The sequence below is a fragment of the Salvelinus namaycush genome, chromosome 15, assembly GCF_016432855.1.
Source record: "Salvelinus namaycush isolate Seneca chromosome 15, SaNama_1.0, whole genome shotgun sequence".
In the NCBI taxonomy this organism is placed as follows: domain Eukaryota; kingdom Metazoa; phylum Chordata; class Actinopteri; order Salmoniformes; family Salmonidae; genus Salvelinus; species Salvelinus namaycush.
This window is the reverse complement of record NC_052321.1, coordinates 2,082,571-2,095,070: the sequence shown is the minus strand read 5'-3', so window position 1 is coordinate 2,095,070 and position 12,500 is coordinate 2,082,571. Positions and strand designations below refer to the sequence as shown.

Sequence of the window (12,500 nt, the reverse complement as noted above, 5' to 3'; positions counted from 1 at the left end):
CACCAGAACATCAAAGGTAGATAAGACAGAAGTTTATGAAGTAGGGAGTAATGTAGGGATCGACAGGTCTTTAGCGAGGTCTAGCCAACCTTCTGATACGGTGATGAGTATCAAAACTGTCACCTGTAACAAAACGAAGGCACTACTCTTAAACCCTCAAAGTAGCAGCTGCACTTTGATACATAATATCACCATAACCAAGAACAGATACAAAAGATTGACTGAATAATCTGCTTCCTACCGCTTAGAGAAAAGTACCATCTGTTTCTGTAGAAAAATACAACTTTAAATCGTAGTTTCGTAACCAGCTCATCTATATGTTTCTTTTTTTAAACATTCAAATCAATATCAATCTAAATGCCTAAGTATTTATATGCAGGAACACGTTCGATTAGAGAACCATCTAATGAGTGAACATGTAGTTAATCTGAAACCATCTAATGAGAGAACATGTAGTTAATCTGAAACCATCTAATGAGTGAACATGTAGTTAATCTGGAACCTTCTAATGAGTGAACATGTAGTTAATCTGGAACCTTCTAATGAGTGAACATGTAGTTAATCTGAAACCATCTAATGAGTGAACATGTAGTTAATCTGAAACCATCTAATGAGTGAACATGTAGTTAATCTGGAACCTTCTAATGAGAGAACATGTAGTTAATCTGAAACCAGCTAATGAGTGAACATGTAGTTAATCTGGAACCTTCTAATGAGAGAACATGTAGTTAATCTGAAACCTTCTAATGAGTGAACATGTAGTTAATCTGGAACCATCTAATGAGAGAACATGTAGTTAATCTGAAACCTTCTAATGAGAGAACATGTAGTTAATCTGAAACCTTCTAATGAGTGAACATGTAGTTAATCTGAAACCTTCTAATGAGAGAACATGTAGTTAATCTGAAACCATCTAATGAGTGAACATGTAGTTAATCTGGAACCTTCTAATGAGAGAACATGTAGTTAATCTGAAACCTTCTAATGAGAGAACATGTAGTTAATCTGAAACCTTCTAATGAGTGAACATGTAGTTAATCTGAAACCTTCTAATGAGTGAACATGTAGTTAATCTGAAACCTTCTAATGAGTGAACATGTAGTTAATCTGAAACCTTCTAATGAGTGAACATGTAGTTAATCTGAAACCTTCTAATGAGTGAACATGTAGTTAATCTGAAACCTTCTAATGAGTGAACATGTAGTTAATCTGAAACCTTCTAATGAGTGAACATGTAGTTAATCTGAAACCTTCTAATGAGTGAACATGTAGTTAATCTGAAACCTTCTAATGAGTGAACATGTAGTTAATCTGAAGCCTTCTAATGAGTGAACATGTAGTTAATCTGAAACCTTCTAATGAGTGAACATGTAGTTAATCTGAAACCTTCTAATGAGAGAACATGTAGTTAATCTGAAACCTTCTAATGAGAGAACATGTAGTTAATCTGGAACCATCTAATGAGAGAACATGTAGTTAATCTGAAACCTTCTAATGAGTGAACATGTAGCTAATCTGGAACCATCTAATGAGAGAACATGTAGTTAATCTGAAACCATCTAATGAGTGAACATGTAGTTAATCTGGAACCATCTAATGAGAGAACATGTAGTTAATCTGAAACCTTCTAATGAGAGAACATGTAGTTAATCTGAAACCTTCTAATGAGTGAACATGTAGTTAATCTGAAACCTTCTAATGAGTGAACATGTAGTTAATCTGAAACCTTCTAATGAGTGAACATGTAGTTAATCTGAAACCTTCTAATGAGAGAACATGTAGTTAATCTGAAACCTTCTAATGAGAGAACATGTAGTTAATCTGAAACCTTCTAATGAGTGAACATGTAGTTAATCTGAAACCTTCTAATGAGAGAACATGTAGTTAATCTGAAGCCTTCTAATGAGTGAACATGTAGTTAATCTGAAACCTTCTAATGAGTGAACATGTAATTAATCTGAAACCTTCTAATGAGAGAACATGTAGTTAATCTGAAACCTTCTAATGAGAGAACATGTAGTTAATCTGGAACCATCTAATGAGAGAACATGTAGTTAATCTGAAACCTTCTAATGAGTGAACATGTAGCTAATCTGAAACCTTCTAATGAGAGAACATGTAGCTAATCTGGAACCATCTAATGAGAGAACATGTAGCTAATCTGAAACCATCTAATGAGTGAACATGTAGCTAATCTGAAACCATCTAATGAGTGAACATGTAGCTAATCTGAAACCATCTAATGAGTGAACATGTAGCTAATCTGAAACCATCTAATGAGTGAACATGTAGCTAATCTGGAACCATCTAATGAGTGAACATGTAGCTAATCTGAAACCTTCTAATGAGAGAACATGTAGCTAATCTGGAACCATCTAATGAGAGAACATGTAGCTAATCTGAAACCATCTAATGAGTGAACATGTAGCTAATCTGAAACCATCTAATGAGTGAACATGTAGCTAATCTGGAACCATCTAATGAGTGAACATGTAGTTAATCTGGAACCTTCTAATGAGAGAACATGTAGCTAATCTGAAACCTTCTAATGAGAGAACATGTAGTTAATCTGAAACCAGCTAATGAGTGAACATGTAGCTAATCTGAAACCTTCTAATGAGAGAACATGTAGTTAATCTGAAACCATCTAATGAGAGAACATGTAGCTAATCTGGAACCATCTAATGAGTGAACATGTAGTTAATCTGAAACCATCTAATGAGAGAACATGTAGCTAATCTGGAACCATCTAATGAGTGAACATGTAGTTAATCTGGAACCATCTAATGAGAGAACATGTAGTTAATCTGAAACCATCTAATGAGAGAACATGTAGCTAATCTGGAACCATCTAATGAGTGAACATGTAGTTAATCTGAAACCTTCTAATGAGTGAACATGTAGTTAATCTGGAACCATCTAATGAGTGAACATGTAGTTAATCTGAAACCTTCTAATGAGAGAACATGTAGTTAATCTGAAACCTTCTAATGAGAGAACATGTAGTTAATCTGAAACCATCTAATGAGAGAACATGTAGTTAATCTGGAACCTTCTAATGAGTGAACATGTAGTTAATCTGAAACCTTCTAATGAGAGAACCTTGATAAGTTCCTTCCCTGAGGATGGCTCACCTCTCACAGTTCTGGGTGACTTTAACCTCCCCACGTCTACCTTTGACTCATTCCTCTCTGCCTCCCTCTTTCCACTCCTCTCCTCTTTTGACCTCACCCTCTCACCTTCCCCCCCTACTCACAAGGCAGGCAATACGCTTGACCTCATCTTTACTAGATGCTGTTCTTCCACTAATCTCATTGCAACTCCCCTCCAAGTCTCCGACCACTACCTTGTATCCTTTTCCCTCTCACTCTCATCCAACACTTCCCACTCTGCCCCTACTCGGATGGTATCGCGCCGTCCAAACCTTCGCTCTCTCTCCCCCGCTACTCTCTCCTCTTCCATCCTATCATCTCTTCCCTCTGCTCAAACCTTCTCCAACCTATCTCCTGATTCTGCCTCCTCAACCCTCCTCTCCTCCCTTTCTGCATCCTTTGACTCTCTATGTCCCCTATCCTCCAGGCCGGCTCGGTCCTCCCCTCCTGCCCCGTGGCTCGACGACTCATTGCGAGCTCACAGAACAGGGCTCCGGGCAGCCGAGCGGAAATGGAGGAGAACTCGCCTCCCTGCGGACCTGGCATCCTTTCACTCCCTCCTCTCTACATTTTCCTCTTCTGTCTCTGCTGCTAAAGCCACTTTCTACCACTCTAAATTCCAAGCATCTGCCTCTAACCCTAGGAAGCTCTTTGCCACCTTCTCCTCCCTCCTGAATCCTCCTCCCCCTCCCCCCCCCCCCCCCCCCTCCTCCCTCTCTGCGGATGACTTCGTCAACCATTTTGAAAAGAAGGTTGACGACATCCGATCCTCGTTTGCTAAGTCAAACGACACCGCTGGTTCTGCTCACACTGCCCTACCCTGTGCTTTGACCTCTTTCTCCCCTCTCTCCCCAGATGAAATCTCGCGTCTTGTGACGGCCGGCCGCCCAACAACCTGCCCGCTTGACCCTATCCCCTCCTCTCTTCTCCAGACCATTTCCGAGACCTTCTCCCTTACCTCACCTCGCTCATCAACTCATCCTTGACCACTGGCTACGTCCCTTCCGTCTTCAAGAGAGCGAGAGTTGCACCCCTTCTGAAAAAACCTACACTCGATCCCTCCGATGTCAACAACTACAGACCAGTATCCCTTCTTTCTTTTCTCTCCAAAACTCTTGAACGTGCCGTCCTTGGCCAGCTCTCCTGCTATCTCTCTCAGAATGACCTTCTCGATCCAAATCAGTCAGGTTTCAAGACTAGTCATTCAACTGAGACTGCTCTTCTCTGTGTCACGGAGGCGCTCCGCACTGCTAAAGCTAACTCTCTCTCCTCTGCTCTCATCCTTCTAGACCTATCGGCTGCCTTTGATACTGTGAACCACCAGATCCTCCTCTCCACCCTCTCCGAGTTGGGCATCTCCGGCGCGGCCCACGCTTGGATTGCGTCCTACCTGACAGGTCGCTCCTACCAGGTGGCGTGGCGAGAATCTGTCTCCTCACCACGTGCTCTCACCACTGGTGTCCCCCAGGGCTCTGTTCTAGGCCCTCTCCTATTCTCGCTATACACCAAGTCACTTGGCTCTGTCATAACCTCACATGGTCTCTCCTATCATTGCTATGCAGACGACACACAATTAATCTTCTCCTTTCCCCCTTCTGACAACCAGGTGGCGAATCGCATCTCTGCATGTCTGGCAGACATATCAGTGTGGATGACGGATCACCACCTCAGGCTGAACCTCGGCAAGACGGAGCTGCTCTTCCTCCCGGGGAAGGACTGCCCGTTCCATGATCTCGCCATCACGGTTGACAACTCCATTGTGTCCTCCTCCCAGAGCGCTAAGAACCTTGGCGTGATCCTGGACAACACCCTGTCGTTCTCAACTAACATCAAGGCGGTGGCCCGTTCCTGTAGGTTCATACTCTACAACATCCGCAGAGTACGACCCTGCCTCACACAGGAAGCGGCGCAGGTCCTAATCCAGGCACTTGTCATCTCCCGTCTGGATTACTGCAACTCGCTGTTGGCTGGGCTCCCTGCCTGTGCCATTAAACCCCTACAACTCATCCAGAACGCCGCAGCCCGTCTGGTGTTCAACCTTCCCAAGTTCTCTCACGTCACCCCGCTCCTCCGCTCTCTCCACTGGCTTCCAGTTGAAGCTCGCATCCGCTACAAGACCATGGTGCTTGCTTACGGAGCTGTGAGGGGAACGGCACCTCCGTACCTTCAGGCTCTGATCAGGCCCTACACCCAAACAAGGGCACTGCGTTCATCCACCTCTGGCCTGCTCGCCTCCCTACCTCTGAGGAAGTACAGTTCCCGCTCAGCCCAGTCAAAACTGTTCGCTGCTCTGGCACCCCAATGGTGGAACAAACTCCCTCACGACGCCAGGACAGCGGAGTCAATCACCACCTTCCGGAAAACGTCAGAGAGAGGAATTTGGACCTCTAGAGACTGAAGGGTACATCAGGATACTGGGGGAGGGTCTGGACCTCTAGAGACTGAAGGGTACATCAGGATACTGGAGGGAGGGTCTGGACCTCTAGAGACTGAAGGGAATCAGGATACTGGTTGGAGAGGGTCTGGACCTCTAGAGACTGAAGGGTACAACCAGGAATACTGGTTGGAGGGTTTGGACACTCTAGAGACTGAAGGGTACATCAGGATAATGGAGGGAGGGTCGGGACCTCTGGAGAGACGGAAGGGTACATCGGATACTGGTTGGAGTGTCTGGACCTCTAGAGACTGAAGGGTACATCAGGATACTGGTTGGGGTGAGTAGCCGTGTTTAAACTGCCACATTGCTCCTGTGTACGTTCAGAGCCAGTCAGACTGGGAATAAACCCAGCAGATCTACGGGAAACCAAGTACGTAACGCCGCATGGTGAAAAGGCCATGGTCAAAACTACCGTGATGGAGGAAACTGTTAGCTGGCAGAATGGACAGAGTGGAGAGGGGGAAGGACGAGACCACAGGCCTGTAGTCGGTGAGACAGACTGTCCAGTGACTAGACTGCATAGTGAGACAGACTGTCCAGTGACTAGACTACATAGTGAGACAGCTGTCCAGTGACTAGACTACATAGTGAGACAGACATTGAGAGGGTTAGAGGTGTAGGGTGAGACAGACATTGAGAGGGTTAGGGTTAGAGGTGTAGGTGGATGAGACAGACATTGAGAGGTTAGAGGTGTAGGGTGAGACAGACATTGAGAGGGTTAGGGTTAGAGGTGTAGGGTGAGACAGACATTGAGAGGGTTAGGGTTAGAGGTGTAGGGTGAGACAGACATTGTCTACCTACCGTCTTGAGACGCTTCACTGCGCCCTCACAGATATGCATTCCTCTGGACTCCTCCACCTCTACATGGCCCAGGTACTAGAGAGACGGAGAGGGAGACAGGGGAGAGAGAGAGCAGAGTTAGTGAGGTACTAGAGAGACGGAGAGGGAGACAGGGGAGAGAGAGAGAGAAACAGAGTTAGTGAGGTACTAGAGAGACGGAGAGGAGACAGGGGGAGAGAGAGAGCAGAGTTAGTGAGGTACTAGAGAGACGGGAGGGAGACAGGGGAGAGAGAGAGCAGAGTTAGTGAGGTACTAGAGAGACGGAGAGGGAGACAGGGAGAGAGAGAGCAGAGTTAGTGAGGTACTAGAGAGACGGAGAGGGAGACAGGGAGAGAGAGAGCAGAGTTAGTGAGGTACTAGAGAGAGGAGAGGGAGACAGGGGAGAGAGAGAGCAGAGTTAGTGAGGTACTGAGAGACAGAGAGGGAGACAGGGGAGAGAGAGAGCGAGTTAGTGAGGTACTAGAGAGACGGAGAGGGAGACAGGGGAGAGAGAGAGCAGAGTTAGTGAGGTACTAGAGAGACGGAGAGGGAGACAGGGGAGAGAGAGAACAGAGTTAGTGAGGTACTAGAGAGACAGAGAGGGAGACAGGGGAGAGAGAGAGCAGAGTTAGTGAGGTACTAGAGAGACGGAGAGGGAGACAGGGGAGAGAGAACAGAGTTAGTGAGGTACTAGAGAGACGGAGAGGGAGACAGGGGAGAGAGAGAGAGAACAGAGTTAGTGAGGTACTAGAGAGACAGAGAGGGAGACAGGAGAGAGAGAGAGAGCAGAGTTAGTGAGGTATAGCAGAGACGGAGAGGGAGACGGGGAGAGAGAGAGAGAACAGAGTTAGTGAAGTACTAGAGAGACGGAGACAGGAGAGAGAGAACAGAGTTAGTGAGGTACTAGAGAGACGGAGAGGGAGACAGGGGAGAGAGAGAGCAGAGTTAGTGAGGTACTAGAGAGACGGAGAGGGAGACAGGGGAGAGAGAGAGAGAACAGAGTTAGTGAGGTACTAGAGAGACGGAGAGGGAGACAGGGGAGAGAGAGAACAGAGTTAGTGAGGTACTAGAGAGATGGAGAGGGAGACAGGGGAGAGAGAGAGAGAGCAGAGTTAGTGAGGTACTAGAGAGACGGAGAGGGAGACAGGGGAGAGAGAGAGAGAACAGAGTTAGTGAGGTACTAGAGAGATGGAGAGGGAGACAGGGGAGAGATAGAACAGAGTTAGTGAGGTACTAGAGAGATGGAGAGGGAGACAGGGGAGAGAGAGAGCAGAGTTAGTGAGGTACTAGAGAGATGGAGAGGGAGACAGGGAGAGAGAGAACAGAGAGTGAGGTACTAGAGAGACGGGAGGGAGACGGGGAGAGAGAGAGCAGAGTTAGTGAGGTAACAGAGAGACGGAGAGGGAGACGGGAGAGAGAGAGAGAGAACAGAGTTAGTGAGGTACTAGAGAGAGCGAGAGGGAGACAGGGAGAGAGAGAGAGAACAGAGTTAGTGAGGTACTAGAGAGACGGAGAGGGAGCAGGGGAGGGAGAGAGGAGAACAGAGTTAGTGAGGTACAGAGAGACGGAGAGGGAGACAAGGGGAGAGAGAGAACAGAGTTAGTGAGGTACTAGAGAGACGGAGAGGGAGACAGGGAGAGAGAGAGCAGAGTTAGTGAGGTACTAGAGAGACGGAGAGGGAGACAGGGGAGAGAGAGAGCAGAGTTAGTGAGGTACTAGAGAGACGGAGAGGGAGACAGGGGAGAGAGAGAGCAGAGTTAGTGAGGTACTAGAGAGACGGAGAGGGGAGACAGGGGAGAGAGAACAGAGTTAGTGAGGTACTAGAGAGACGGAGAGGGAGACAGGGGAGAGAGAGAGAGAACAGAGTTAGTGAGGTACTAGAGAGACGGAGAGGGAGACAGGGGAGAGAGAGAACAGAGTTAGTGAGGTACTAGAGAGACAGAGAGGGAGACAGGAGAGAGAGAGAGAGCAGAGTTAGTGAGGTACTAGAGAGACGGAGAGGGAGACAGGGGAGAGAGAGAGAGAACAGAGTTAGTGAGGTACTAGAGAGACGGAGAGGGAGACAGGGGAGAGAGAGAGAGAACAGAGTTAGTGAGGTACTAGAGAGACGGAGACAGGAGAGAGAGAACAGAGTTAGTGAGGTACTAGAGAGACGGAGAGGGAGACAGGGGAGAGAGAGAGAGAACAGAGTTAGTGAGGTACTAGAGAGACGGAGAGGGAGACAGGAGAGAGAGAGAACAGAGTTAGTGAGGTACTAGAGAGATGGAGAGGGAGACAGGGGAGAGAGAGAGAGAACAGAGTTAGTGAGGTACTAGAGAGACGGAGAGGGAGACAGGGGAGAGAGAGAACAGAGTTAGTGAGGTACTAGAGAGATGAGAGGAGACAGGGAGCGAGAGGAGAGAGAGAGAGAGCAGAGTTAGTGAGGTACTAGAGAGACGGAGAGGGAGACAGGGGAGAGAGAGAGAGCAGAGTTAGTGAGGTACTAGAGAGATGGAGAGGGAGACAGGGGAGAGAGAGAGAGAGCAGAGTTAGTGAGGTACTAGAGAGACGGAGAGGGAGACAGGGGAGAGAGAGAGAGAACAGAGTTAGTGAGGTACTAGAGAGACGGAGAGAGGAGACAGGGGAGAGAGAGAGAGAACAGAGTTAGTGAGGTACTAGAGAGACGGAGAGGAGACAGGGGAGAGAGAGAGCAGAGTTAGTGAGGTACTAGAGAGACGGAGAGGGAGACAGGGGAGAGAGAGAGCAGAGTTAGTGAGGTACTAGAGAGATGGAGAGGGAGACAGGGGAGAGAGAGAACAGAGTTAGTGAGGTACTAGAGAGATGGAGAGGGAGACAGGGGAGAGAGAGAACGAGTTAGTGAGGTACTAGAGAGACGGAGAGGGAGACAGGGGAGAGAGAGAGAGAGTTAGTGAGGTACTAGAGAGACGGAGAGGGAGACAGGGGAGAGAGAGAACAGAGTTAGTGAGGTACTAGAGAGACGGAGAGGGAGACAGGGGAGAGAGAGAGCAGAGTTAGTGAGGTACTAGAGAGACGGAGAGGGAGACAGGGGAGAGAGAGAGAGAGCAGAGTTAGTGAGGTACTAGAGAGACGGAGAGGGAGACAGGGGAGAGAGAGAGAGAACAGAGTTAGTGAGGTACTAGAGAGACGGAGAGGGAGACAGGGGGAGAGAGAGAGAGAACAGAGTTAGTGAGGTACTAGAGAGACGGAGAGGAGGGACAGGGGAGAGAGAGAGCAGAGTTAGTGAGGTACTAGAGAGATGGAGAGGGAGACAGGAGGAGAGAGAGAGAGAGAGCAGAGTTAGTGAGGTACTGAGAGACGGAGCGGGAGACAGGGGAGGAGGAGAGAGAGAGAGAACAGAGTTAGTGAGGTACTAGAGAGACGGAGAGGGAGACAGGGGAGAGAGAGAGCAGAGTTAGTGAGGTACTAGAGAGACGGAGAGGGAGACAGGGAGAGAGGAGAGAGCAGAGTTAGTGGAGGTACTAGAGAGACGGAGAGGGAGACAGGGGAGAGAGAGAGCAGAGTTAGTGAGGTACTAGAGAGACGGAGAGGGAGACAGGGGAGAGAGAGAGAGAGCAGAGTTAGTGAGCAGAGCATGTAACAGCAGGTTGTGAGTGGTGACGTCCTCTTCCTGTCTCTTCCTGCCAGGGGAGAGGTCATCCTACCAAAGGGCCACTGCTGCTCCTGTAGATGACTGGCTGAAGGACTGTTGTCTACATCCCAAATGCCTCCTGTTTAGTGCACTACTTTGGTCAAAGGTGTAGGGAAAAAGGGTGGCATTGGGACACAGAGACTGGCTGCTTTAAGTTATATCAATAGGCGGAAAGAGCTCCCCAGCCAGTGTGTCCCCCCGCCCCTGACCTATGGTCCCTTGGGATGTGTGAAGGTCAGACCTGGAGCCCTGGAGGCAGGCAGCCATTGTTACCGCTTCCCTACACATCCTTCCACACACACCAGAGTTCTCATTCTCAGCCCGGACACCGACCCGACAGTCTTTTACCAGGACGTCTGTGCCGCGTTTAAAAAAAGAACCGTACACCTTTTCCTAAAGTTTTCTCTCTCAGTACCAGGATATTGTCTGGGCCAGTACCAGGATATTGTCTGGGCCAGCACCATGATATTGTCTGGGCCAGCACCATGATATTGTCTGGGCCAGCACCATGATATTGTCTGGGCCAGCACCAGGATATTGTCTGGGCCAGCACCAGGATATTGTCTGGGCCAGCACCAGGATATTGTCTGGGCCAGCACCAGGATATTGTCTGGGCCAGCACCAGGATATTGTCTGGGCCAGCACCAGGATATTGTTGGGCCAGTACCAGGATATTGTCTGACCAGCACCAGATATTGTCTGGGCCAGCACCAGGATATTGTCTGGGCCAGTACCAGGATATTGTCTGGACCAGTACCAGGATATTGTCTGGGCCAGTACCAAGATATTGTCTGGGCCAGCACCAGGATATTGTCTGGGCCAGTACCAGGATATTGTCTGGGCCAGTACCAGGATATTGTCTGGGCCAGCACCAGGATATTGTCTGGGCCAGCACCAGGATATTGTCTGGGCCAGTACCAGGATATTGTCTGGGCCAGTACCAGGATATTGTCTGGGCCAGCAGCAGGATATTGTCAGAGAAATTTGTGGCCATGAAACTTCATTTCTGCTCATTGAAAAGTTTCAAAATGCGATATAATTTCAGGGACGGTCCGGGACATTGCCTGGAAGTCATACATTACCCCTAAGGGTTGATTACTATTACATATATAACAGAGAGAAACACATCTATAAACTGGAAAGCTAAGCATCACTGAGACCAGAAGACCACACTGTCTGTGTTGCTAAGCATCAACTGAGACCCAGAAGACCACACTGTCTGTGTTGCTAAGCATCACTGAGACCAGAAGACCCACTGTCTGGTTGCTAAGCATCACTGACCAGAAAGACCACACTGTCTGTGTTGCTAAGCATCACTGAGACAGAAGACACACACTGTCTGTGTTGCTAAGCATCACTGAGACCAGAAGACCACACTGTCTGTGTTGCTAAGCATCACTGAGACCAGAAGACCACACTGTCTGTGTTGCTAAGCATCACTGAGACCAGAAGACCACACTGGTGTTGCTAAGCATCACTGAGACCAGAAGACCACACAGTCTGTGTTGCTAAGCATCACTGAGACCAGAAGACCACACAGTCTGTGTTGCTAAGCATCACTGAGACCAGAAGACCACACAGTCTGTGTTGCTAAGCATCACTGAGACCAGAAGACCACACAGTCTGTGTTGCTAAGCATCACTGGGACCAGAAGACCACACAGTCTGTGTTGCTAAGCATCACTGAGACCAGAAGACCACACAGTGTGTTGCTAAGCATCACTGAGACCAGAAGACCACACAGTCTGTGGTGTGTTGTAACAATGTGTAAATAGTTAAAGTACAAAAGGGAAAATAAATAAACATGGTTTGTATTTACAACTGTTCTCTCTCTCACAGCAGCCAGTCACCATACAGACTAGAGGTCGACCTCTAATAAGACGGACCATTTCGCCCTCTAATTCATCCTTTCTTCTCCCCCTTCAACGCTCTGTTTTGTGCTAAAGGTCAACTGTAGTACCGCGTCTGTTTATACACAGAGGTCAACTGTAGTACCGCGTCTGTTTATACACAGAGGTCAACTGTAGTACCGCGTCTGTTTACACACAGAGGTCAACTGTAGGACCGCTTCTGTTTACACACAGAGGTCAACTGTAGTACCGCTTCTGTTTACACACAGAGGTCAACTGTAGTACCGCTTCTGTTTACACACAGAGGTCAACTGTAGTACCGCTTCTGTTTACACACAGAGGTCAACTGTAGGACGTTCTGTTTACACACAGAGGTCAACTGTAGGACCGCTTCTGTTACACACAGAGGTCAACTGTAGGACGCTTCTGTTTACACACAGAGGTCAACTGAGGACCGCTTCTGTTACACACAGAGGTCAACTGTAGTACCGCTTCTGTTTACTCCCCCCTCCAACTCCAACACTCCCCCGTTCCAACACTCCCCTCTCCAACACTCCACCTCCAACACTCCCCCCTCCAACACTCCCCCCTCCA

General features: G+C 48.0%; 1 protein-coding gene across 1 annotated transcript in view; it reads right to left on the bottom strand.

Moving 5' to 3' along the window:
- Positions 1-5,532: 5,532 nt before the first annotated feature.
- The window catches only part of LOC120060105 (protein numb homolog), a 123,655-nt gene continuing 116,687 nt past the window's right edge, over positions 5,533-12,500 (bottom strand). Inside the window, exons 3-4 of the mRNA XM_039009185.1 lie at positions 6,391-6,465; positions 5,533-5,641 (exon numbers count right to left, since the gene is read on the bottom strand). Coding sequence (XP_038865113.1) covers positions 5,606-5,641; positions 6,391-6,465 — 111 coding nt within the window. The 3' untranslated portion in view covers positions 5,533-5,605. The remainder of the gene's footprint in view (positions 5,642-6,390; positions 6,466-12,500) is intronic.